Below are 26,645 nucleotides of genomic sequence, written 5' to 3'. Positions count from 1 at the left end.
CCAGGGATGGAACCTGCATCCTCATGGGTGCTAGTCGGGTTCATTACCGCTGAGCCAGGACAGGAACTCCAGGACAGAATCTTTGTGATTAGGATCTGCATTTTACAAAATCCCTAGGTTGTTTTAATCTACCTTCAGATTTGAAAAGGAGGAGTTCCTGTTGCGGCACAGTGGAAATGAATCCAACTAGGAACCATGAGGTCTTTGATCCCTGGCCTTGCCCAGTGGCTTGAGCGTCCATCTTGCTGTGAGCTGTGGTGTAGGTCGCAGACACGGCTTGGATCTGATGTGGCTGTGGCTAGGTCGGCAGCTGTAGCTCGGATTGGACCCTTATGCCTCGAGTGTGGCCTTAAAAAGCAAAAAAAAAAAAAAAAAAAAAAAAAAAAAGGAAAAGGAAAAGGACTGCCTTATATGGTGTTATAAGGGCGGGTGTTGGGGCGGGGGAGAAGGGGGAGAAATAGATGCTTCAGCAGAGGGTCACCATGTTCAGGGGCAAAAAGATATGAGGAAGGAGGGCAGTGGTTTCATTGAGTAAGTCTATGCAAGAGTTTTCACAATGTGCAGTGAAATGCTTTTAAAAAGGACAGTATAATGAACTTTTTGTATCTAACATTAAATGTACTCAAATTTTAGAATTCCAAGACCATGCTCTTAATTGTGTAAAATGAAAGTGCCAGCAAAACATAGATCTTGTTTTTGTTTGAAAAAAAAATTTTTTTTTTCTTGGCAAAATAAAATCCTGGTAAACCTATGTTTAACTTACCACCCTTTCAGGGTTTGCTTTTGTTTGTTTTAACCTGACCAATGAAATCCAACCCAAAGTTATGACTTACCGAGTTAGAGAACTAGGAATAGTTGGGTAGAGTATTGGGCTGGTGGAAGGGTAGGGCCCAGGAGACTGATAGGAGTCAGATCCTGGAGGACCTGGTGGACTTGGACTTGATCCTCACGTCTTCCAAGGCTGTGACTTAATAGGATTTGCATTTTAGAAAGATGACTTTGGGGGCTGGGTGAAGGGATTGGAGAAGGGTGAACTAGGAGGCAGGAGACCAGTATTTACAGGCAGCAGAGATACTGATGGATGTCACTACATTAAGGAGGTAGAATTGGCAGAAATTAGCAACCTATGGGATGGAGCTTTACTTAATTTATTCTATGAGTTTAAATTTTGGTGAATTTAGTATACCCAAATAAGTACAAGTCAGCTCAGTTCTCAGAACTCTTAACTGGATTGATTTAAATAACTATAGAGTAGAGTGATTGAGCAGCTGTGTAGTGTAGCCCCTCAAAGACAAAGAGAAACTCATTAAAATGAGATCAGAGAGTTAATCCATCTTCACACTTAAGTACCCATTCATGAAAAGCTATGCTGTGTGAGTCAGAAAATGCTGATTTCATTCATTTTATTACAGATAGAACGCCTTGGGAGAATGCTGGCTAGTAAAAATACTGGGTTCTGCTAAGCTTTTTGGACTTTTATTTTTGCAGGGATTAACTTGCTGCTGCTGCATATTATATAGAGCTGTAATTTACATATCATGCCTACTTACAGAATGGCTTTTGGTGGAGGGGCTGTGTGTTATGTCAGCCTTAGCTCAAGAGTCTTAGGAATTTCAGAATCTTTTTGCAAGTTAATGAATTCTTAGCGAAGAATTGTAGAAAATAATTTCGTTTCGGCTGTTACTTTTACCTGACTTCTCCCACAAAAGCATAAAGGAGGGTTGACGAATCAACAGAAGGTTCTGGTTTTCTGGCTTACTCTCTGCGTTTAATGAGTTTACATGTAAGCTTTTCTGTTGGTATGGCTTAAATCAAGCATGTTTTCCAAGCGAGGCCAAGATAACTGAATTATTTCCGGTAATAGACTTTTCTTCAACCAACATATAAAGAAAGTTTGTTGTTGTAGGTTTGTCTGCACTTTTTTATACCATGTTCTTTGATACATCAGGGAAACTCTATGGAAGCTTATGGGGAAGGTTCAAGATGGAGGGAAAGTGAATGTAATTTTGATTTATGGGATTTATTAATATTCCTGAGTAAATATTATGTATCTCAAAAACCCACAGGAGGAAAGGTTGATTGTGGGAAGAGAGAGTATCTGTATACTCTGGTTTTTGAAGATAACATGAGATTTTTTTTAAACTGTTCATGCTAAATCATCACTGTACATCGAGTAAAATTATAGAGGGCAGGAGCTACTATTCTATGTTTATTTGACCTGACAGAGTAAAGATGTAATATCATTGTCTTTTTGTACTTCTCCTTTGTACTACTACGAAGCATGTCAGCTGCATTTAAAATTTGTGAGAAATATGATTAACATTAGTTACTTTATAAAATAGGGGTTTTAAAGACTTTTATGATTCCATCTAGAAACTCAGTACTTGTCTCTGTCATCAAGGAAAGCTGATGGACGTTCAAAATCATGTAGATTATTTAATATGGAATCTGAATTCATTTATATGATTTAGTGTTTTCTAGTAGTGAGGAAAATTTAATCACCTAATGAAATACATTTAAGCACGGAAGAAAATAGACATTTTATTCACTCTGCTAACTTCAGAGCAGCCCATATGCTCTTATTGTCTCTATTTATCATTGACATATGCTACTGTAATATATATACTGAAAATATTTAACATGAGAACTAATTTTTAAAAACTTTTTAGTGTTTTTGCTTTTTTTTTTTTAAAAGGGCCCCACCTGTGGCACATGGAGGTTCCCAGGCCAGGGGTCTATTGAACTACAGCTACCAGCCTATGCCGCAGCTACAGCAATGCCAGATCCACCAGCTACAGCAATGCCAGATCTGAGCCGAGTCTGCAACCTACACCACAGCTCACTGCAATGCCGGATTGTTAACCCACTGAGCACGGCCGGGGATCAAACCTGCGTCCTCATGAATACTAGTCAGATTCATTAACCACTGAGCCAGGATGGGAACTTCTAATGTGAGAACTTTAAACAAATTTTCTAGCAGGATTATTCTGATACTTTGTCTAATTTCTTTTGGAAATATGTTAAATAATTTGCCTTAACTCTTTATACCTCTTAAAAATTTGTTTACTTGTTTGCTTTTTGGGGCCACACCTGCAGCATATTGTGTGGAAGTTCCCAGGCTATCGGTCAAATTGGAGCTACAGCTGCCAGCCTACACCACAGCCACAGCAGTGTGGGATCCCACCTGCGTCTGTGACCTACACCACAGCTCACAGCAAGGCTAGATCCTTAACCCACTGAGCATGGCCAGGGATCAAACCCATGTCCTCATGGATACTAGTTGGGTTCATTACTGCTGAGCCACACGGGAACTCCTAAAGCATAACTTTTTCAAGGTTGTTCATTCATTCCAGAATTTATTATCTCTTCTCTAGAAGTAAAGAGTGTTATATCTGGGCACTACTCATTAGTACGTACAAATAGTATTAAACCAATGCAGATTGCCAAGTGGATGGCGAAAGTGTTTATTTAACACTACTTGAATTAATATCCACTGCTGTTTCTCTATTCATAATCTTCTCTGGACTCCCAAAGGAGGCTTTGCCTTTGTGTTGTGTACAGTTATAGACAGTTGTTATGTGTCCAGACTTCAAGATTTTTAGGAACAATTTATTGTGGACAGTTTCAAATATATCCAACACATGAAAATAACAATATACCCATTACCCAGCTTCAGTGATCAATCTTCTGCCAGTCTTATTTTATATATCTCCCTACTTCACCCTTTGTTGGGTAGGGATGCTGGGTTTACTTTAAATGAATTTTGAATTACACATCATTTCACCTGCTAATACTATAAATTATAAATTGTTCTGCATTCCACAATGCTGTTATCATACGGAGCTGAATTAACAATAATTTCTTAATTATCATTTACCATGTTCAAATTTCCCTAATTTGCACATATTTTTTTATGGTTGATTTATTCAGAGCAATACCCACACATGATTCACACATTGTATTTAAGTGTTTTTTTTGTTTTGTTTTGTTTTTTACTTTTTAGGCTGCACCTAAAAAGGCATATGGAGGAGTTCCTGTCATGGCTCAGTGGTTAACGAACCCAACTAGCACCCATAAGGACTCAGGTTCGATCCCTGGCCTTGCTCGTTGGGTTAAAGATCTGGTGTTGCCATGAGCTGTGGTGTAGGTGGCAGACGCGGCTTGGATCTGGTGCTGTGGCCATGGTGTAGGCTGGCACTACAGCTCCGATTGGACCTCTAGCCTGGGAACCTCCATATGCAGTGGGTGTAGCCCTAAAAAGACAAAAAAAAAAAAAAAAAAGGCATATGGAGGCTCCAGGCTAGGGGTCCAATTGGCGCTGCAGCTGCCAGCCACAGCCACAGCAACGCCAGATCTGAGCTGCGTCTGTAATCCACACCACAGCTCATGGCAACGCTGGATCTTTAACGCACTGAGCAAGGCCAGGGATTGAACTAGCGTCCTCATGGATACTAGTGGGGTTCGTTACCATTGAGCCGCAACAGGCGCTCCCAAGACAATAGAGTTTTAATATGTTTAATGTGACGTTTCCCGTTTTCTTCCTCTGCAACTTTCATCAGATCCTTTAATTCCTCTAGATTCCTAGCACCTTCACACATCTATTGGGAATGATTATATTTTTGCTTTATTCATTGTAGGGAGTTTTGTAAAGGATAAAAAAATTAGAGGAAGGCAGACAAAATGGATGGACTTTATATTTGCTGCCCTGCTCTATTTAATTTCATTAGCTCAGGTTGCTTCCCAGCACTGTGTTCTGCCTAACCTGTGTCTGTGTTCTTCATGGAGCCTTTCCAGTCACCACTGAGTCACCAAGAGGTGGTATGGAGACGTGTATATCTGTTTCTTATGAGAAAAGGGGCAGCAAAGAAGAAAGGCCAGGATCTAATGGTTCATGACTGGTGACTGGACTCCCACTCTCTCTACCAAGGCTCACATGTGTTCTTAGAGAAAAGAATGTTTTTGGTCTAAAGTTCTAGGATATCAGGAAAATAGGATAGTAGCTAAGTTACTGATCAGTTCATGGTTCAATCCGTTCATCTAGGAAAGGAAAGAACTTCTGGTCTGATCTGGGCTGATTTCCTGTCATTGAGAGTCTTCATCTTAGAATTGGCATCTTTCAAAATTTCAGTCAGAGTTTGAGCCATTATCTCTCAACTGTTGCCTCTTTGCTCACTCTCTTGCTGAGTCCTTCCAAATATCCTTATCTTAGACCTTTTCATTCTAATCTGTTTCACTATGTCCTTCATGTTTGTAAACTTATTTTGCATGTCTTTGTGAGGACTATATTGTAGATTGTTTTTTGTTTATTTTCTAATTTATAAATCCTCTCTTTGTGTCTAATGTGTTTCATTTGTCCATTGAAATTTTTTTTTTTTTTGTCTTTTTTAGAGCCACACCTACAGCATATGGCGGTTCCCAGGCTAAGGGTCCAATGGGAGCTGCAGCCACACGTACACCAGAGCCACAGAAACACCAGATCCAAGCCGTGTCTGCAACCTACACCACAGCTCACGGCAGCACTGGATCCTCAACCCACTGAGTGAAACCTAGGATTGAACCCACAACCTCATGGTTCCCAGTCAGATTCGTTTCCATTGAGCCATGACAGGAGCTCCTGTTCATTGAAATTTTAATTTTGGGAGTTCCGTTGTAGCTCAGCAGTGAGGAACCCAACTAGCATCCAGGAGGACTCGGGTTCGATCCCTGACCTTGCTCAGTGGGTCGAGGATCCAATGTTGCCGTGAGCTGTGGTGTAGGTCGAAGACATGGCTTGGATCCCGAGTTGCTGTGGCTGTGGTGTAGGCCAGAGGCTATAGCTCTGATTTGACCCCTAGCCTGGGAACTTCCATATGCTTCAAGTGTGCCCCTCCCCCCCCCAAAAAAAAACAGAAAAAGAAGTATTAATTTCAGTAATTTATTTTTCATTTTCAGAAGTTCTGTTTGGCTCTTTTCCTGACCTGCTTGCTCTTGGTTCGTTTTTAAACTTTCTTTTTTTCCTGAAACACATCAAATGTACTTATGTTTCTCATGATTTTACCTGAAGTCATTGTTCATCTCTTTTTGTTCTTCTGTTCTTACTGGTTCTCCTTCTGTGATACCTCGTTTCCTAGCGAGTTTTGTTATTTTTTAAAAACAGTGATCCACTCACTTTCCTTAGAAATTCACCTAGGGAAATTTTTTAAGGTCTCTTTGAAATTGAGCTCCTCCATGAGACTGTTTACTTTGGCTTCTGTTGGTTGCCTGAGGACATTATAAAATCTAGGACCACTTCAAATTAAATTCTCCACTTGAGGCTGTTCAGATGACACAGGTAGATTAAATTTGTACTGAATCTTTCATGAAGGTCAGCTTGTGGAGATCAGCTTGATTTTTAATTTTTAAAAATTTTCTTTTATCCGGAGAAGTATCCTTGATGTCCTGTTTTTGCATGTAGGAGTTTTTTTTTTTTTTTCATTTTGTCTTTTTAGGGCTGCACCTGCGGCATATGGCTAGGGGTCTAATTGGAGTTGTAGCCGCCAGCCTCCTCCAGAGCCACAGCAGCATTCCTCTGCTACTAATGTATCCTAATGTGTTAATCCCTATAGCAGGCAACGCCGGATCCTTAACCCCTTGAGCGAGGCTAGGGATTGAATCCCGAGTCCTAATGGATACTAGTTGGGTTCTTTAACTGCTGAGCCACGACTGGAACTCCAGGCGTTCCTTATAAGCTCTTCCTCTAAGGGTGTAGCCTCTGGAATCCCAGCTTAAATAGGGTCTCTTATGGGATTTGCCGTGTTGGTCAGGCGCTAGGCCATTTCTCCTATAGCCCATGCCCAGCGTGGCATTAAAGGGATAATTAAGATCTCTAGGATCCAAAAGCAACTTTTAAGGTTGAAAACTATTACAAACTCCCTAGTAGAGTTTTAGGGATCTGCAGATCCTTCACTTTCACATAAGTTGGTAGAGTTTTAAAATAGCAACAATAAAAATCAAGTTCTGGTAAATTTCCCCTAGCATTTTGATTGTCATAATCCAGAAGGTCTTTTGAGAGTGTCTGTTCTGTCACACTGCTGGACATCAGTGAGATTTTCTAGTTCCTTCCTCTGCGAAAAGCGATTTGACTTTATGAGGCCTTTCCTTGTTTTTTTAAAATATGGGCCAGTAGCATGTGGCACAGTCTTGCTCATCATTGCATGGCTCTCCAGGCTGGGGATGCTGTAGCCGTCTTTGGCTCTTTCTCCTTCTCTTGATTCCGTCTTAGAAATGTGTGTTGGATTTGGTTCTTCCTCTTATTCCTTAGTCACTACTGCATCCTAACGTGTTAATCCCTGTAGCGGGCTCTCCCTGGTTTTGTAGCTTTTCCGTTTTCTCTTGTCTAATCCAGGGTGTTCACTAGGCCAAAGCAGTGTTTTGAAAACACCCCCTTTCGTTACATAACCTTACCACTTATACCTGCTTCAGAAACTCTCCTTTGGTCCTTTTTTCAAGGGATGTCAAATCTAATTCCTCCAAACCCCGAGTTTGACTTGCATTTGAGCTGGTTGAGCAGCCCACCGCCTTACCCTGCTGGGATGGCACGTGAATTCCTTTTACTTTTTCTCAGCCCGGATGCCTGTGCAGACCTATTATTTAAGACCAATCTGTCCACAGCTGTCTCCTAAGTGCTGTGACTCTGGCAACTCTATGAAAACTACACGGTGTTGGGAGTTCCCGTCGTGGCTCAGTGGTTAATGAATCTGACTAGGACTCATGAAGTTGCGGGTTCCATCCCTGGCCTTGCTCAGTGGGTTAACGATCCGGCGTTGCAGTGAGCTGTGGTGTAGGTCGCAGACGTGCTCGGATCAGGCGTTGCTGTGGCTCTGGTGTAGGCCAGTGGCTACAGCTCTGATTAGACCCCTAGCCTGGCAACCTCCATATGCCACGGGAAGCAGCCCTAGAAAAGGCAAAAAGACAAACAAACAAACAAACAAAAACATGGATCCTGGAGTTCCTGTTGTGGTGCAGTGAAAATGAATCTGACTGGGAACCATGAGGTTGTTGCAGGTTCGATCCCTGGCCTTGCTCAGTGAGTTAAGGATCTGGCATTGCCATGAGCTGTGGTGTGGGTTGCAGACCCGGCTCAGATCCCACATTGCTGTGGCTCTGGCGTAGGCCAGTGGCTACAGCTCTGATTGGACCCCTAGCCTGGGAACCTCCATATGCCGTGGGAGCGGCTCAAGAAAAGCCAAAAAGCCAAAAAGCCAAAAAAAAAGACTACACAGTGTTTCTTTTTTTTGAAGATTAAAAAATTATTGTTTTTTTTTTTTTTTTTTTTTTTTTTTTTTTTAGATTGTGGTGAAATAGACCTAACATAAAATTTAACATTATAACCATTTTTAAGTCTTCAGCTCAGTGGCATTCAGTAGATGCACAGTCACCACCACCCATTTCCCAAATGGAAATTCCATGCCCCTTCACTCTCCATCCCCCCGATCCTGCAATGCTTTAATGATTTTAAAATTCCTGGCCATTTTGCTACATGTGGCTGCCTTGGAAGCGAGTAGTTCATGCATCTGTAGGTGCAGAGCAGAGGCAGCCCGGGGCATCTCTGAATCACTGCTCGTTGAGGTTACTGTTTGATGAAGTCCCTGTTGAGCATCTGTCGCATGCCAGCCTCTGTAGCTGGCTGTGGGGGACGTCGAGGTGAGGAGGATGGCGCAGACTCTGCCCTCCCACTGCCTGCAGAGCCAAGAGCAACGTTGCTATCTGTGTTCTTCCTCTGGTGATTCCATCTGTATCCCTCCTAATGGGCGATATTGATGAAGCCCGTCATACTATTGACCTGCTCAGACTGACAGCTCAAGGCTTGTCTTGACGTCCCTCTGGCCTGTGAGGGACTCTGGCTGAGATACAGAGGGTGTTGCTGAGGCTAATCCCCGGGAACTTCCAGCTGCCTGACCTCTCGTGCATTCCCGATGCCTCCCTCTGAGCTGCTCTCCACCACTGCACTGGGGATGTGTTCATGCTTTAATCTTTTTTTTTATTTCCCCTTCATGTATTTTTATGACCTTTTTCAAGCATCTTTCTTATGGTCAGTATTATATGTACTCAAAATAAAAGTACTGTAGGTATTAAGAAAGTCAAAGATAAAAACACTCAAAGGTAAGAATTTTGAGGTTTTCGAGGAATGTATTGTCCCTTGGGGAGAGGGGCTTGCTAACAGATAGCACTGATAGCTAGCGTGACTGTCCTAACGCTGTTAAGATAGGGTGTGGTCCTGGAGCTTGCTTTTGCCCAGGGGCCCTGAAGGCTTGTAGGGGTGTTGTATTAACATGGGGGAGCAGATACCCAGTGACCGCTGTTGGAGGGAAAGGAGTCTGCAGTCACTAAAACCTGCAACTATGCCGGGCATGAAGGCTGTGCTTAAACATTAGCTACTAAGAGAAATTAGCAAGAAAACAAAATATGCCAAACAAATCTAGGATGCAACGAAACTATTTGCAGACATCGAATAGTGTGTTTTAGTAATAAAATTGCTCAGAATTAAGGCCTGGGGTAGGTTGCTTCTTTCTCTCAAGGCTTTCACTCCTGATTGATAAAGATAACAAGTCCATATATTCTATATGTGTTCGTACTCTCTCACCTGGCATCTAGGTCCATTTAATCTCGTTTTGTGACTTCATTTTATACATTATAAAAAAGCAATGAATTATACAACTCAACAATAAGAAAACAAACAACCCAGTCGAAAAATGGGCAGGAGACCTAAATAGACATTTCTCCAAAGAAGACATATGGATGGCCAGTAGGCGCATGAAAAGATGCTCAACCTCACTCATTATTAGAGAAATGCAAATCAAAACTACAAGATACCACCTCACACCGGTCAGAATGGCCATCATTAAAAAGTCTACAAACAACAAATGCTGGAGAGGGTGTGGAGAAAAGGGAGCCCTCCCACACTCTTGTTGGGAGTGTAAATTGGTGCAATGGCTGTGGAAAACAGTATGGAGGTTCCTCAGAAAACTAAACATAGAACTCCCATATGATCCAGCAGTCCCACTCCTGGGCATATATCCAGACAAAACTATAATTCAAAAAGATAGTGAACCCCTATGTTTATAGCAGCACTGTTCGTAGTAGCCAAAACATGGAAACAACCTAAATTTCTATCAACAGATGAATGGATAAAAAAGATGTGGTACATATATACCACAGGGGAATATATAGAATGGAATATTAGCCATAAGAAGAACAAAATGCCATTCACAGCAACGTGGATGCAACTAGAGCTTCTCATACTAAGTGAAGCAAGTTATAAAGAGAAAGACAAATACCTTATGATATCACTAATACGTGGAATCTAAAACGTGGCACAAGTGAACTTATCTACGAAACAGAAGCAGACTCACATAGAGAACAGACCTGTGGTTGTCAAGGGGGAGGGGCAAGGGAGAGGGATGGATGGGGAGTTTGGGATTCATAGATGCAAACTATTACGTTTAGAAAGGACAAGCAACTAGGTCCTACCGTATAGCACAGGGAACTAGATCCAGGCTCTTGGGATAGGCCACGATGGAAGAGAATACCAAAAAGAATGTGTGTGTGTGTAACTGTATATATGTATAACTTTGCTGTAAATCAACTATAATAAAATTTAAAAAATATACTGTGTGCAAAATACCTGGCATACAGCAGGCACTTAATAGTGATGGCTATCATTAGAATTTTAAAGAACAAGGTATTGCCACTGGATTGTGATTTTTTGGCAATCCTTAATTGTAAAGGCCTTTCACGACCTTAGTTGGAGAGAAACGACCCAGCTGTTTAAAATGTTGTGGGAGAATGGCTGTAATAAGTACCCTTGATGAAGCACAGGCCTGCAAATGACCAAAAGAACGTTTTTGTTTTAGAGCAGGGATACCATTCAGAGCTCAAGGTGCTGAAATGTAAAACAACCACACCTGTTCTCCAGCCACCAGTTGCTAGGTTGCTACAGCTATGGAGAATAAAATCCAGGTGTTTGTGTGTGCTAGCTTGCTGCAGCCGTGGGAAAAGAAATCCAGGTGTGTGTGGTTCAGCAGCGTTGTTTAGGTCCAGTGTGGTGAGGTGGTTCGCATTTGGAACTGAGCTGCTTGGCAGTGTGGTCTCGGAGCTGGAGAGCTCCCAGCTTGAGCCCCCGGCTCTGACACCCCAGCCGCCTTCCTTCACACCACACTGCAGCCTCTGTCTTTGCCTGGAAAAACTCTCAAGACAGAGATACAGCGTTTTGCAGAAGATTGGGTTTCGTTTATTTACTACATGTGATCTGACTGCATATAACGAGAATCTCGTCGTTCTTACTACAGAGAATCATAGACGAAAATCAACTCTGGTATCTAGGAATTTCCACAATATTCTCTGTACTAGAGGCACTTTTTTTTTTCCCTTGAAAGCTGTAAAAACTACAAAAAGACTTTGACGGACATCCCCTTGCTCAAAAGTTTTTCTTAGTTTGTAGATTGCCAGGAACTGACTTGCGTTCGAATTGAGATTGTCATGTGCCGTCTATTAGAAAAGTATTCCTTGCAAATCCAGGGTCTTCACATCACAGTGGGATTCACTCTCCCCTCCCACCTCCCCCCAAGTTCCTTCAGTGGTGGCAAAAATAACAATTGTCCCCTGGGAAATGAAGCTCATCGCTATGGTAACTAATGAAGGTTGCATCATTCTAGGGCACATTTTTAAAAGCCTGGATTTCGACATGAGTAGACGCCCCGTCTTATTTTACTCAGTAGCTTAGCAACCTGTGGTCTCCTGTTTGTTACCACCCCCAGTCTTCCCTCTTCCCTCAGAAAAGTGACCTATATAGATAGTTTTTTTTATTGTGGGCACGTTCTCACTGTGAATTTGGTTCCGTTCTTAGGTATGTTTATGGTGACCTTAATTTTCTGTACCCAAAATGAGGACATGTGCTGGGGCTGCGAAGTAAAGGGTTTTTCTTCTGCTTCCCTGGTGGCCCATACTAAGGTCTTCGCAGATCTTTTCCGTTCTACACCCCCTAACTTTTGGTCTTATTCAGGGGTTTGTCTTTAGCTCTCTTTCCTTCTTCACCAGTGACTTCAGTCTCTTGCTTATGTGCTGGTGACTCCCAGATCTTAGTTTTCGGGTAGGTCTTGCCCTTGGAGTCCAAGCAGGCAGGCAGTTGGTTCCCTCCTCGACAGCCCTAATTCAGTCTCCAAGTGCAGCACGTTCAAGACGAAGTCACTAGTGCCTTCCACAAAAATCGCGTATTGATGAATGGCACCACTGTTCCTGTGCACCAGGCTTCTCCTTCCTAAATGCTCAGAAATTTGGCCTCTTCTCTCTTCTGGGGCCTCATCCTATTTTGCCTGGTTTAGTGCCCACATCCTTCTAACTGGTTACTTCAGGGTAACCAGGCTTCTTCCAGGCTTCCCTCAAACACACAAAAATACTAGGATGCTATGACCGGCTGCTTATCCTCCAGCAGCCGTCATCCTCTGTAAAACCCAGACTCTTTGGCGGGACACGTGAAGCCCTCAGTGGCCTCCTGCCTGCGTCTTTGTCCAGGCCGCTTTCTCATTGCTGCCCCCTCGCCCCCTGCTGCTGCCTCCTGCTCCCCACCTCCTCCCAGGAACGTGCCCCACCCTCTCACCCTGTCCTCTGGCACATGCGCCCTCATCCTGCGTTTCCAACAGCATCATCTCTGGGAAGTTTGCTCCGCCATCGCCTTACCCGGCTCCATCGGCCGAGTGAGATGCTCTCTGGGGTTCCTGCAGCAGCGTGGGCTTCTCCCTCACGTAGATCTTACCTTGCCGAGATGGCTTTTTGTTTTTGTGCCTATCACGTACTAGTACCCAGTAGGTGTTTAGTAAATGTTTGTTGAATGAATTAATGATCAAGTCAGTGATTGAATGCATAAGCCCTTGTGGGGATTTGGGGCAGAGTTCCTAACTTCTAGATTTTTAAGAGGCTTCGAAAATCCAAGTTGTTCCAGTTTCCGCTGGTATGAATGGACTTAAGGATGGAATCCAGAACACAGGGTATGTTCCTGGAGCGGTTGTGGGAGGGTGGACCTGGTGTGGTGCTCGGCCATATGTGTAAATGAGTGTGTCCATGCACTGACTCACATGCACACGCAGTTCAGCAGCTGTGTCTAACTAAACTGTACGGCCACTGTGTGTCTCAGCACAGGTCCAAACAAGGGAGTCACACCAATGAAAATTTGGGGGATCTCGTAAAGGGCATGTCTGGCTCCTCGTCTTGATTGACCCCTCTGTGCGACCCTGTTGGCTGCTGGGCTGAAGGCTGCCTGTGCGGAGGACACACGTGTCCTGGTTACGGGTGCAGCCTAGACAGGCGCTGGCTTGGGTTCTTTGGAGGGTCTTGGGTGGGCTGGGAGGCCGCACGGAACACCACTCCCTTTCTTTTCTTTAGAGGGCTAATGGATGCTGGAGCTGTAAAATGAAGGACTTCTAGTTCCTTCCATTGTCTCACTCACACGGTGTTGAGATTTCTCGGGCAGCTGGGCTGCTGCCCTTCTGCACGAGGCTGCTGTGCAGGTCTAATCAGAGAACTGGAGGGAGGAATTTTGGACCGATCCTTTTGATATATCATAAATGATGAACAGCGGTTTAGGAGCTGGTGTGGGGTTTGGCCCCATGGCAGATGCCGAGTATGATAAAATGTGGTTTCCTCTGGCTGTACTTCAAACTCAGTTAAGGAGCCAACCAACTCTGATGATAGGGGAGTTTTGATAAATGCTGCAGTTTATCTAACATCTATTTTAACCTTAAAAGCACTTTTTTAGGCATAAGGAGTAATATTTAAGGCTAATATTTAAGTGTAATTTTTATTTGTTGAAATGTGGTCAGCTATGTCTGACATAGATAAGACTATGCTATTTTCAAAGTAGCTCAGCTGCTGGACTGACTGAGGCCCCCTGGAGGCCCCTTGTCTTACTGATTTTAAGATGAGCATTGCCTCTCCCCTGTGTCAGCTTCTGCCTGATGCTTAAGAACTTGGGGGAGAGGAAAAGGCAGGGGGAGAGGCAAACAGGAGGTGGCAAGCTGGGCAGTGCAGCGCTGCGTCGGGTTCTGTGTGTACATTTCAGCACCGTCATGCTTTTTTTCTTCTCCAATACACTGACCTCTGCTGGCTTAACGCCGACTCTAATCACAGCTGTTTTTTTTCTCTCTCTTTTTTTTTTTTCCCCTAGGAAGAAAGTTTTTACTACTGTTCCCTTGTAGCCTAGTGGTTAAGGGACTCGGCGTAGTCAGTGCTGTGGCTTGGGTTACAGCTGTGGTGCAGGTTCAATCCCTGGCCCAGGAACTTCCTCATGCCATGAGTGCAGCCCAAAAAAAAAAAAAAAAAGTTTTCACTTACTATAAAAAGCTTGTTGTGGGGCTTTTAAAATATAATTTGTGGGGAAATGAGTACTAACTTTTCTTTTCATAGTGGAATTTACATTTATCTAAGACATTCTTAGCCATTGAAAATGTACTTTTGAGCTCTAGGACGCAGTATTTTTTTTTTTTTAAACTGCTATTACACCTGTGAATATAAGAGAACAGATACTTTCATAGCATTTTTTGGAAAATGTTTTATATTTTTTCAGAGTTCCCATTGTGGCTTAATGGAAACAAACCTGACTAGTATCTGTGAGGATGTGGGTTCTATCCCTGGCCTCAATCAGTGGGTTAAGGATCCTCAACCTATGCTGCCACAGCAGGAACTCCCAGCATTTTATTTCTAGATTGTTAAGTATATCAATTGCCAGATACATGTTGGTGTAAGGAAAGCAGTATATTTAGTGAAGAGAGCACGGAATCTAAAATAACTGCATCCACTCACTAGTTCCTGACACATCGCTTAAGCTCTCTGGGCCTTGCATTTTCATCTCTAAAGGATGGTTTCTATTTCATAGGGGTTTGTGAGCATTAAATGTGTACGCACGGTGTTTTGGAGGCTGTTATTGCTGTAGAAATGTGTGGTACTATTATTAAAATTAAAACTAATATTATCCTGCTACCTATTTAAAAAAAAATCTTGAAACAAATCTCTACTAAGTGTGTTGATATGTGTTCTTTTAAACCAGGATTTTTAGGAACACTTTTCTTTTTAAAAAAAGTGTATGCGTTCATATATGCATTTACGAACACATACATATGTGTATGTACACACCATGTTTTTAAAATATATTTAAAAGTAACTCATGCATCTGGAAGACCATGGGTTCAGCTAATGGTATGAGAGTGGGACAAGCTTGGTGCCCAAAGCGCAGTGCTGCCTTTATCTAACCCTCCTGTGACAAGCTGCTCAGATGATCTGTCGTCATTTTAAACCCAGTGCGATGAAATGAAACTCACCGTATTTTCCTCCCTTCCTCACCTGCCGTATCAGGGAGCAGTTCTGCGGGGTGTCGTGGCTGAGGAAGTGCACACGGCCTCAGGCCTCACACTGTGGCCGGGTGCGGCCTGGCCTCTGTGCTTCAGAAGCCTCATCTGTAAGGTCACATTAACCATCCTACCTACCCTGTGGGCTTGTTGGAAGCCATGGTGGGGACTCTTTGGGCTAAACCGTCCCCTGGAAAGCCCAGTAGACTTCTTCTTTGTTCGTTTATCATAGCATCTCTAGCGCATACACTCTGCGAAGCATGTGGTCTAGCCTGAAGTCTTGTCTTCCCCACCAGCCTTTGTGCCTTGCCCACCTCTCTCAGATCAGTATAAATGCCGCTGAGGAAGAAGAGCCGTGAATCTGGTGTAGACAAGCAGCAGTCTTTGCCGCCTCGGCCTAACACTTCTAGGGAGCAGTATTTGCCTCCCCAAAGTATGTCTCTTTGGCATATTATTATTATTATTTGCTTTTTAGGGCCACATGTGTGGCATGTGGAAGTTCCCAGGCTAGGGGTCTACACCACAGCCACAGCAACGCAGGATCCAAGCCGCATCTGCAACCTACACCCCAGCTCACAGCAACGCCAGATCCCTAACTGAGCGAGGCCAGGGATCGAACCTGCATCCTCATGGATACTAGTGGGATTTGTTACCACAGAGCCGCAAAGGGAATTCCTGGCATTTTAGTGTTAAGCTGGTTATTTCCTAAGGAAACAGTAGACAGGGGAAAAACTGAAAATCTGGTAGGAGTTACCTTCCTGTAAGAAATACCTTTGTGAGGGAAATCTCCACTTGCAAGCGCCTCTCCCTGGGAAGAGGGAGGAGGAGGGGACCACCTCTCTGGAAACGCTTATCCTTGGAGAAGGCAGGGACTGCAGTCTGCATCACAAGCCTACCCTGTTTACTGTGCTCTTCCTGGCAACTCAGCCTGGCCAACTCTCCCACCCTCCACTTCCTCTTTTGTCTTTGGCCAAGGAGGGTGTCTAGGATGAGGGCTCTAGCCTTTTTGGAGAGTTTTCCTGGGTCTCTCCCTTGTGTACTTGTTATTAAGCTTTTGTTTGCTTTTCTTCTGCTAATCTGTCTCAGGTCAATTTAATCCTTAGACCTGCCAGAAGAACCTAGAAGGGTAGAGGAAAATTTCTTCCTCCCTGCTTTTCTTCATCCACCAAATATTTATCATATATTTACCATATCCATGCCCTCGTGTGCTCTGGATAGAAAGTAGTGAGCAAGAAAAGAATCCTCATGCTTGTTGGCTAGTGCAGGACCCTGTGGGGCCTGTTGGAACCAGCCTCTCCCCTGTATCCTCTGCTTTAGCTCGTCTCTGAAGCATGGAGGTATATGGAGGTAAGAGTATCTGAGGCACCTTTTCTGAGTTGACTCGCAGACGTGAGCCCCCACCAGATGGAGGATGTTAACTCTTTGATGACCGTGAGCACACAGCCCCAGGCCTATAGGAGCCTGAGGATCTTGGTTGCCCCCGTGACACCACCCTGTTGCCTCACCATCAACCAATCAGAGAATTGGGCCCTATCTGGCGATCTTCCCCCTTCTCTGGCCCTTAAAAACACTATCCTGAAACCCATCTGGAAGTTCTAGCGTTTGGGGCACTGGCTCGCCCAGACTCCTTGTATGGCGCCTTGGAATAAACGCTACGGGTCAGTAGATTGGTTTTACTGCAGGTGGGCGAGCTGACTCTATTTTGGTTCCTTGACAAGATAATAAACACACTTACAAGTAGGTGGATCAAATAAAAGATTCTGGCCAGTGCCATGAAAGAAATAAATAACAGATAATATTATTGCTCCAGAGTCAGCACTTCCTGAACCAGATACCTTTCCTGCATGGCCTTAAATCAATCTAAAATAGCCTGCAGCTCTTATCAGGTGTCGTTGTCACGATGTTTCCTTGTCTGTCCATAGAGAGCTCCTGCACAAAGCATGGCACTTAGCACATGTTCAGTACATGGCAAAGAAACGCTGCAGGAATGGATAAACAATTTATAAGGCACCTTTGTAGAGTGTAAAATCCCTTATATCAAGGATTAAGATATTCAAGAGTGGAGTTCCCTCTGTGGTTCAGCGGTAACTAATCCGACTAGTATCTACGAGGATGTGGGTTCTATCCCTGGCCTTGATCGGTGGGTTAAGGATCCAACATTGCCATGAGCTGTGGTGTAGATCACAGATGTGGCTCAGATCTGGAATTGCTGTGGCTGCCGTGTAGGGCAGCAGCTGCAGCTGCAATTCAACTCCTAGCCTGGGAACCTCCATATGCCGCAGGTCAGCCCCAGAAAGACAAAAAAAAAAAAAAAAAAAGTTTCCAGGTTCCCACTGTGGCATAGCAAGTTAAGGATATGGTTTTGCTGCATCTGTGGCTTATGTTGCAGCTGCAGCTCAGATTCATCCCTGGCTCAGGAATGTCCATATGCCACAGGTGCAGCCAAACAAAGAAGAAAAACAAGATGTTCAATATGTTGGCAAAGCCGAGAAGTTTTGGAATCTTGAATTTGTAACCTAGCAGGACCCCATGGGGCCTTTAAGGGGTAGTTGCTTCCCCAAACTTCTTGAGGTGTTTGCAAATGTGAAAATAGCCCCGCCCCAATCCCTTCCCCACACCAAAAGGAAGATAACTACTTGGTGACCTTAGGCATATAGCCCCCAGGCTTCCTGGAGCCTAAGGATTGATTTTGTTAACCCCTCACCTTCAGCCAATCAGAGAATTGTGCATAAGCTAATTACTTACCCCGTGGCTCCATCCCCACTACCTGGCTTTTAAAAATGCTTTACAGTTTTGTTTCAGGGGAGTTTGGGCTTTTTTGGGGGGGTGGGGCAGATGAGCCAGCCATCTCCTTGCCTGGCCCGCCAATAGACCTTTCTGTGCTCAGTACACCGATGTTTCAGTTTGTTGGGCACAGGAACTCTCCCACGCTGTGGTTGAGTCATGAGGGTTTTTTGTGGGGTTTTTTTTTTTTTTTTTTTTTTGGTCTTTTTAGGGCTACACACGAGGCATATGGAGGTCCCCACGCTAGGGGTCCAGGTGGAGCTGTAGCTGCTGGCCTACACCACAGGCACAGCAATATGGGATCCAAGCCACGTCTGTGAACTACACCACAGCTCAGAGCAATACCAGATCCTTAACCCACTGATCGAGGCTAGGGATTGAACCTGCAACTCATGGTTCCTAGGCAGATTCCACTGAGCCATGATGGAAACTCCCTTGATGAGTTTTTAAACAATAGTGATGATCAATGACAACAGTACTAATTGTTGGCAATTATCTAGTGCTCGTGCTCTGTGCCAAGCACTGTGTCAAGAACTTTACCTTTAATCTTTATAGTCACTTGTGTGATCGGTTTTAATTATACTTGTCTTTTGTTCACTAATTAGGAATGCTGGGCTAACTCAAAGATCGGACTCAAATCTCCAGAGTGAACTCATGATACTGACTCTAAATCTGGTCCTTTTCCAGCATCCCCGTCTCAGTGAATGACAGCATCGTCCAGGCAGTTAGCTAAACCCAAAACCTCTGTCAGTTAACATGTATTCAGATCCTGGTGATAAAATCCACCTAACAGTAGCTCAAGGTAAAAATAAATTGAGTCATCTCACAAACCAGTCTGAAGTTCTTCTAAAGGGTTGGTGGGTCAGTGCTACTGTTGACGCCACAGGGTCTTTTCTGGTCTTCATCTCTGGCACTTTGTCTCGAGCTTGTTTGTCTCATGATCAGAGATGATTGCTTCAACTCCAGGAAAAGTCTGTATTGATCCTGTTTAGTTTTCTTCATTCTTTTTCTTGCTTTTCCTCAGACTAGGTAATGTCAGGTGTCTTATCTTGAAGTTCGCTGATTCTTCTGTCTTCTCACACCTGTGATTGACTCTCTAGTAAATTTTTCACTTCAGTGTTGTACTTTTCAGCTCCAGAATTTCCTTATATAATTTGATTTCCGTCTCTTTGTTCATATTTCCTGCTTGTTCATACATCCTTCTCTTGATTTCCTTTAGTTCTTTGTCTCCAGTTCCCCTTAGTTCTTTGAGCATGTTTTCATAGTTGACTAAAGTCTTTGTCTAGTAAGGCCAGTCAGTATTTGGGCTGCTTTATCAGTGGTTACTGTCACTTTCTTTTTTTGCTATGAATGGCCATTTCATGTTTCTTTGTATATTTTGCAATTTTTCATTGAGAGCTAGAGATTTTAAATATTATATTGTGGTAACTGACTGAAAATCACATTCTCCCTCCTCTCTAAAGATTGCTGTTGTTACTTGTCATATGCTGTAGTTGTCTCTTTGGTGACTTTTCCAAACTCTTCCTGCAAAGAGTATTTCTTGTTGCATATGATCATATGATCATTGATGTTTTTGTTCTTTTATCTCTCAGGTCAACCAGAGATTTCTTTTAATTCCCAAATTTCATAAAGGAGAAAGGAGTCTTCCTTCTGTTTAAATTCTTTTGGTGTATATTTTCCAGGAAGCCTTTCAGACCTAGGCGATTGAAACACCGGCCAGTCTCTCTAGTCTCTCAGTGAACTGGCAAGCAAATCAAAACACACATCCTAGTATTTTGGAGGACAGGTACCAGCAAGCCACTCTGTGACCATGGGATACCACCCCCACAGCTGCCTGCTACAGGGTTGGGGCATGCAAGTAAAATGAAATTCGCTGACTTCGACTTCATCAGGCATTCCCATGGATGCTTCGAGTGTCTAACTAGACTTCAGAATTCTGAAACAGTGATTCTGACCACTCTTCCCAGCTCAATAGTTGATTTGGTCCAAAATCTGATTCTTGGAGCTTCCTACTCTGCCATTTTCCATGATGTCACTTCTGTATTTATTCTTGCTGAGATAATAATCTCCATATTAAAATGTTGTACTGGCATATATTGTAAAAAGAATTTAAGGAAGACTGATACGTATATAAACAGTGTGTGAATTGAAATATTTCTTAAGAATTATTTTCCCTTATACCTGTCCATCTCACAAATTAGAATAGTTGACCAAAAAGATGGGATTTTTACCTGTACATGCATGTAATGGTATCCCTGTATATTGCTATACTGTATCTTATGGCTGTGCAGAGAAAATGGCCTTTCTTTATTACATTTGTATTTAGCCTTTTTCTTCCTCATGTGACTGGGAGATCCACTGATGAACTGGGGAAGAAATCCAATACAATTTAAAACTTAGCCTACTATGATGACTTAATTTAGGGAGTGTCCTGCTTTCTCTGAGATAAAGATGCTCAGTGTCTGCTTTTTACCCTGGGATGGTTCAAGGGTGTGGTGTCTGTGCTCTCCTGGCAGCAGCGGGCAACTGCTTGTTTCCCTTGGTGTGATGCTTGCTGCTTCCTCAGCTCTCTGGGCAGTGTCCCATTACCTCTTAGCCGTGTTTGCCTTTGTGAAGTGCCGATGACACCGTGGCTGGTATAACTCCTGGTAGGCCCTTTCTGGTTGGTCAGATCCCAGCGGCGTTCTCTCTGTGGCCTCTCTCCTCTGAGCCCTCCTGGATGGCTGCCATGTCTCTGTCTGGCCTGCTGGCCTGGAACTTCACCCACCGCCTTTGTTGCAGGATCACCCTGTTCCTTTGTGGTGAGTTCCATGGCCAGCCCTCTAGCTCAGCAGTCTGAATCTCAGAGTTCACCATCCCTGGACCATGTTTGGAAAAACCCTCTCTCAAGACCATGACCTGGCTTGTAAGTCTGTGGACTTACTATGTAATCCATTTGAGTGCTGTCAGATGTTGCGTGTTGCTTCGTTTTCTCTTCCTCTGCTGGTAAATCCTGATTACTCCCCAGGGAGACGTGCTTCCAGCAGACAAGGGCAAAGGCCATATACTCCGAGAAGCAAAACAACAGCCAAAATACTTTGCAAACACTATCACATGCATGTATATAAACATAGATGAAGGGAAAATTTAATTATCCTCAAATATTTAATTTATAAAAAGTCGTATCATTTTATTTATTTTATTTTATTTTTGTCTTTTGTCTTTGTTGTTGTTGTTGTTATTGTTGCTATTTCTTGGGCCGCTCCCGCGGCATATGGAGGTTCCCAGGCTAGGGGTCGAATCGGAGCTGTAGCCACCGGCCTACGCCAGAGCCACAGCAACGCGGGATCCGAGCCGCGTCTGCAACCTACACCACAGCTCACGGCAACGCCGGATCGTTAACCCACTGAGCAAGGGCAGGGATCGAACCTGCAACCTCATGGTTCCTAGTCGGATTCGTTAACCACTGCGCCACGACGGGAACTCCAAAAGTCGTATAATTTTAAATCTATACAGCCTTAAATTTAAGGAATGTAGGATGTTTAGAGAGGCATAAGCAGTGTGCACGTACATAAATGAATAAACAAATATGTATAGTTATAAACACAAACACATGCATATTTTATGTAATGTATATTATATAATTATGTTACACACACACACACACAATTGACCCTTGAACAGCACAAGGTTTAGGGGGAGTGACCCTCTCTGCAGTATAAAGTCTGCACATAACTTTAGACCCTGCCCTCTGTACCTGTTCTGCATCTACAGATGGAACCGTTGGTGGAGGACATAGTCCTCTAGTATGTAGTTAATGAAAAGAAAATATGCAGGGTAAGTGGACCCCTGTCATTTAAACCCGTGTTGTCCAAGGGTCCACTGTACCTGTAATTAAGAAGTTTGGTTTCTGTCTATCAGCATTTTCCCAAGACTAAATACACCGTGATTTGACACACATATTTTTTCTTGTTGCAGGACTGTTCGTGTGTGGTTAAAGAGAGACAGTGGACAGTATTGGCCAAGCATATACCATGTAATGCCTTGTAAGTATCTGGATCTCTGTGTTTACAAATCAGACATCGACCTCAACTGCCCTTCCTTCCCAGCTTGCCTTCTCTGTATTTTCTTGAGTAGAGATCCTGAGGTTGGCATTGCCCCTATAATGGAAAGTGCCATTTTAAATCATTTTAGGAGTTCCCGTCATGGCACAGTGGTTAACAAATCCGACTAGGAACCGTGAGGTTGCAGGTTCGATCCCTGGCCTCGCTCAGTGGGTTAAGGATCCGGTGTTGCCGTGAGCTGTGGTGTAGGTCGCAGATGCGGCTCGGATCCCGTGTTACTGTGGCTGTGGTGTAGCCAGCAGCTGCAGCTCTGATTGGACCCCAGCCTGGGAACCTCCATATGCTGCAGGAGCGGCCCTAGAAAAGGCAAAAAGACCAAAAAAAAAAATTTTTTTTTAATCATTTTAGCTCTCAATATATAAAACAAGAAAATTGTTTTGAAATTGACTGTATATTCACAGTTTCTGAATAAGATTAATGGGAGGACTAAAGCACATAGGCTCTCTGATTACAGCAGTCTCCCTCTCTTTTCCAACTTTTTAACTTTTTTGTAAAATTCTTTCTTAGACAATTCAGAATTTTTTGTCTAGTGATTACATTTGTGAAGTAAATTTTTTCTTGCATTATCGTTACTTCGTTTATTCAGATTTAAGACATTTGGTGTCAGACATTTGGTTCTCAAAAGGACTTGCTTTGGATTGAAACCTTCTAATTAGAAGTCAGTCTCATTCCCCCAAAATCTGTGTGAGGAATATGTCTTTGCACTGGTAAATAGCAAATCTTTCGAATATGCTTTTTAAAAAAGAACAAAGAAAAAAGATGACTGATTTTTAGATTCTTACAGTGGCAGAAGGTCCTTTGCAAGGAGAGAGCTGGCTCTCCTAAATAGGAAACTTCTTTTTAGTCTAGTGCTTTATCATGAAAATTAATGAAGTTTGGGTAAACTATTCCATATTTAGTGTAAAATGACTACTTAAATTCTTTATCAGTTGTATTATTAAACATGTTCCCTCCTCCCCTTTCTTTAAATCTTATTTAAAATGGACACTAGAAAAATCCCCCAGGTTGGTTGTTTGGGCTCACTTGCCCTGGGGCCTCCTGCATAAAAGTATCCTGGTTTGAGTAGTACCTGCCACAGTGTGCAACCAAAATAGGTTCATGCTATATTGCAGACGTGGTTAAGTTTATGCCTCTGGCCAAAGAGTACTGTAATCACTTAAACAACATAGTTTTGCCTGTTTATGAACAGCTTATTAAGGATGTAAAGAATTTCTGTGATTTTCAGACTTACCTTTAAAGTTTGCAAGTCTTTAGAACTGTAGTGAATAGATGGCAACCACGAAGTTGAGCCAAGTGCCCCACCCTGCATTAGCGGAGAAGAAACTTCTTGTAGCTCTGGGTACTTACATTCACCCCTTCCCCACGATGCCTCCAGCAGAGAGCCTGGCACAGCCGAGACCTTGGGTGAACTTTCTTTTTCAGCCTTGGCAGTGCTGAAGGCTTAATGGGAAGGGAAAGGGATTCTCTGATTGATTTTCTTTTTCTCATTGGAAGTGGTATAACCCGTCTTATCTATGGTCTTTTTCATCAAACTTGACGTAGTATCTGGCAGGACGAGATGGGCAAGTTCTGTAGTCCTTCAAGGTGGAGTTGACCCCAGAAGCCTATCGCTGTGCAGAGAGGAGAGGCCGACCTGGGCGGGAGGAGGCGGGCTGGGGACAGTGCACAGCGGGTCTTGCTGAGATGGATGTTGATAACTGATAGGAACCTCGTGGAGACACAGGATCCTGAGCGGTTGTTCATCCGCCCTCTCCCTCCTCCGCATTTTAGCCTCAGCCTCTCGTGGTCTCTTTGACTAGAACTGAGACTACAGCAAAGCCCCTCGTTGCATTTTCATCGTTTATTAAGCTGTCTACACGAGTGACCCAAGGTACTTGTGTGAAGACTTAAATCTGATCGTAAAGATGAGTTTCCCTAAGAACATTATCACACATTTTCCTAAGTGACTGAGCTCGATCTCTGAGAAGGACCTTCTAACTATTTGCATGTTTTGCCTGTGGCCTTCTACTAAAGGGAGAAAAGAAGGGCTTCCTTCCCTATTAAAATGTAGTGTGTGGACCAGAAGCATTAGAGGCACCTGAGAACTTACTAGAAATGCATATGTTGGGTTCCTCTCCAGATCTGCTGGCTCAGATCTGCATTTTAATAAGACCCTTAGGTGATCTGAATGCCCTTTATAGTTTGAGTAGATTGCCTTTATTTATTTATTTATTTTTGTCTTCAGGGCCATACCCATGAAACATGGAAGTTCCCAGGCTAGGGGTTGAATTGGAGCTGCAGCCTCCAGCCTACACCACAGCCACAGCAATGCCAGATCCGAGCTGCATCCGTGACCTACACCATAGCTCACCGCATCACCAGATCCTCAACCCACTGAGAGAGGCCAGGGATCGAACCCATGTCCTCATGGATACCAGTCGGGTTTGTTATCATAGCCACGATGGAACGCCCAAGATTGCCTTTTGACATTTCTCCAGCATATACTCATCTCCTTACATATGTTCATATGAACACGGGGAAAGCCTCATGCATCTGTAGTATTGATTTGTAAATGCACAGATGTAAGTACACATTCTAATCAATAAAACACTTACTGTGCACCTACTGTACACAGACCGTGGAGCTAGGTGCGAGGAATTGCAGGTGAACAAGGCACGTGTGGTCACGATGATTTCTGTAGTCTTTCCTTGTTGGGTGGTTCCATCTGGCATGGAGAGGTGAAAGAACAAAAGGCCATGCTCTTTGCACACAGGTGGTCGGAAACTGGCTTTTCTGTTCTTAGTGCTTGTGTGCGTTTGGCTAACATAGGAACTGATCTCTGAGCTAGAATTGAAGTTTTGTTTAACTTGAAAGAAGCAGAATTTTATTGCATAAGGAAATAGGCTACATTTTCATATCAGTTCGAATTTATTTTGTTCGTGTATTGAATTTCCAAAGGTTTTTTTTTTTTTTTTTTTTTTTTTTTTTTTTGCAGTTCTTTCTATTGGAAGGTATTTTGCTAAGAGGTTACTCAATATTATCCTTAAATAACAGTTATATGGTATTAGTTACAGAATAAGTAGAAAAGCATGGTGTATTTGGAGGCTGTGACACGAGGCAGATGAGACCATATTGTGTGTGGTACATAATAAATAATATTCCAAGCCTGGAAGAAAACATCTGTGTAATATATGGTTTACTTTGTCCATTAAAATACCGTTAAAAAAAAGTTAAAGTTCCTGCTGTGGCTCAATGTATTAACCAGATTAGTATCCATAAGGATGCTAGTTCGATCCCTGGCCTTGCTCAGTGGGTTAAGGATGTGGCCTGGCTGTGGCTGTGGCTGTGGCTGTGGTGTAGGCGGGCAGCTGCAGCTCCAATTCCACCCCTAGCCCGGGAACTTCCATATGCTGTAGGTACAACTCTAAAAAGGAAAAAAAAAAAAAAGTTGAATTCATAGAAATAGAATAGAAAAGTGGTTGCCATGGGAGAGAGGTGGGAGAAATAGGGAGAGATTGGTAAAAGGGTGCAGACGTTCTGTTATGGGATAAATAGGGTCTGGGAATCTAGTGCATCGTATAGTGACTATAGCTGATAACACTGTATCGTATGGTTAAAATTTGCTGAGAGAGTATAACTTAAATATTCTCACCAAATAAAAACAAATTTTAAGTATGCGAGGTGATGGAGATGCTAACTTGATGGCCCTTCCACAGTGTGGACCAACACAGCACATCATACACTTTAAATATCTTACCATTTTATTTGAAAATTACTCTTCAATGAAGTTGGAAAAAGATAAAGTCACCGAACCTAAGATAAACAGCCATTGGAATTCCCATGTGGCTCAGTGAGTTAAGGATCTGGTGTTGTCACTATAGTGGCTGAAGTTGCTGGGTCAGGTTCAATCCCTGATCAAGGCACTTCGGCATGCTCTTGGGTACACCCAACAACAAACGAAAAGAAAACAAAATAAAATAAGTAAACACTGAAAAAAATACCTTTTTAATAGTATTTGTCATGTTCTAGGTAGGATAGTAACATTTTACGGCTGAGAAGTGTTTGAAGTTTCATGGAGGGAAGGCTGGAGAAGGCATTAGGTGGGAAGGCAGGTGTTGTGAAGGCCGAGCTTGAAGGCAGCGTGTGATAAGACTGCGGAACTTCCAGAGTGGCAGGTGAGAGAAAGAGGAGGGGCAGGCACCTCACGATCAAAAACCCACCCACTGCTCGGAGGCGGTCCTCATCCACTCTCTTCTGAGAAGCTCCCCCCCCCCACCCCCCCTGCAGGGATCCAGGAGAACCAGACGTGCCTGGTTAAGGCTCTTTGCCCTTGAGCCAGTTTGACTTTCCCAGGAATTTAGAGCTTGAAGTAGGAAGGGCTAGTCTCAACCCAGACTGGTCCCTGGGAACACGGAAATGCAGCAGC

General features: G+C 43.4%; 1 protein-coding gene across 3 annotated transcripts in view; it reads left to right on the top strand.

Moving 5' to 3' along the window:
* Nucleotides 1-26,645, top strand: part of WDFY2 (WD repeat and FYVE domain containing 2) — a 185,642-nt gene that overhangs the window by 55,502 nt on the left and 103,495 nt on the right. For 2 of the 3 annotated variants that reach the window (XM_021065301.1, XM_021065303.1), the window contains exon 2: nucleotides 22,095-22,162. In XM_021065301.1, coding sequence (XP_020920960.1) covers nucleotides 22,095-22,162 — 68 coding nt within the window. Of the gene's footprint in view, nucleotides 1-21,882; nucleotides 21,954-22,094; nucleotides 22,163-26,645 lie in introns of those variants that run through there. The other variant, XM_021065302.1, reaches the window with a different exon arrangement.

The sequence above is a fragment of the Sus scrofa genome, chromosome 11, assembly GCF_000003025.6.
Source record: "Sus scrofa isolate TJ Tabasco breed Duroc chromosome 11, Sscrofa11.1, whole genome shotgun sequence".
Taxonomy (NCBI): Eukaryota; Metazoa; Chordata; class Mammalia; order Artiodactyla; family Suidae; genus Sus; species Sus scrofa.
The sequence above is the reverse complement of the archived record's forward strand: the minus strand, read 5'-3'. Positions and strand labels throughout refer to the sequence as shown.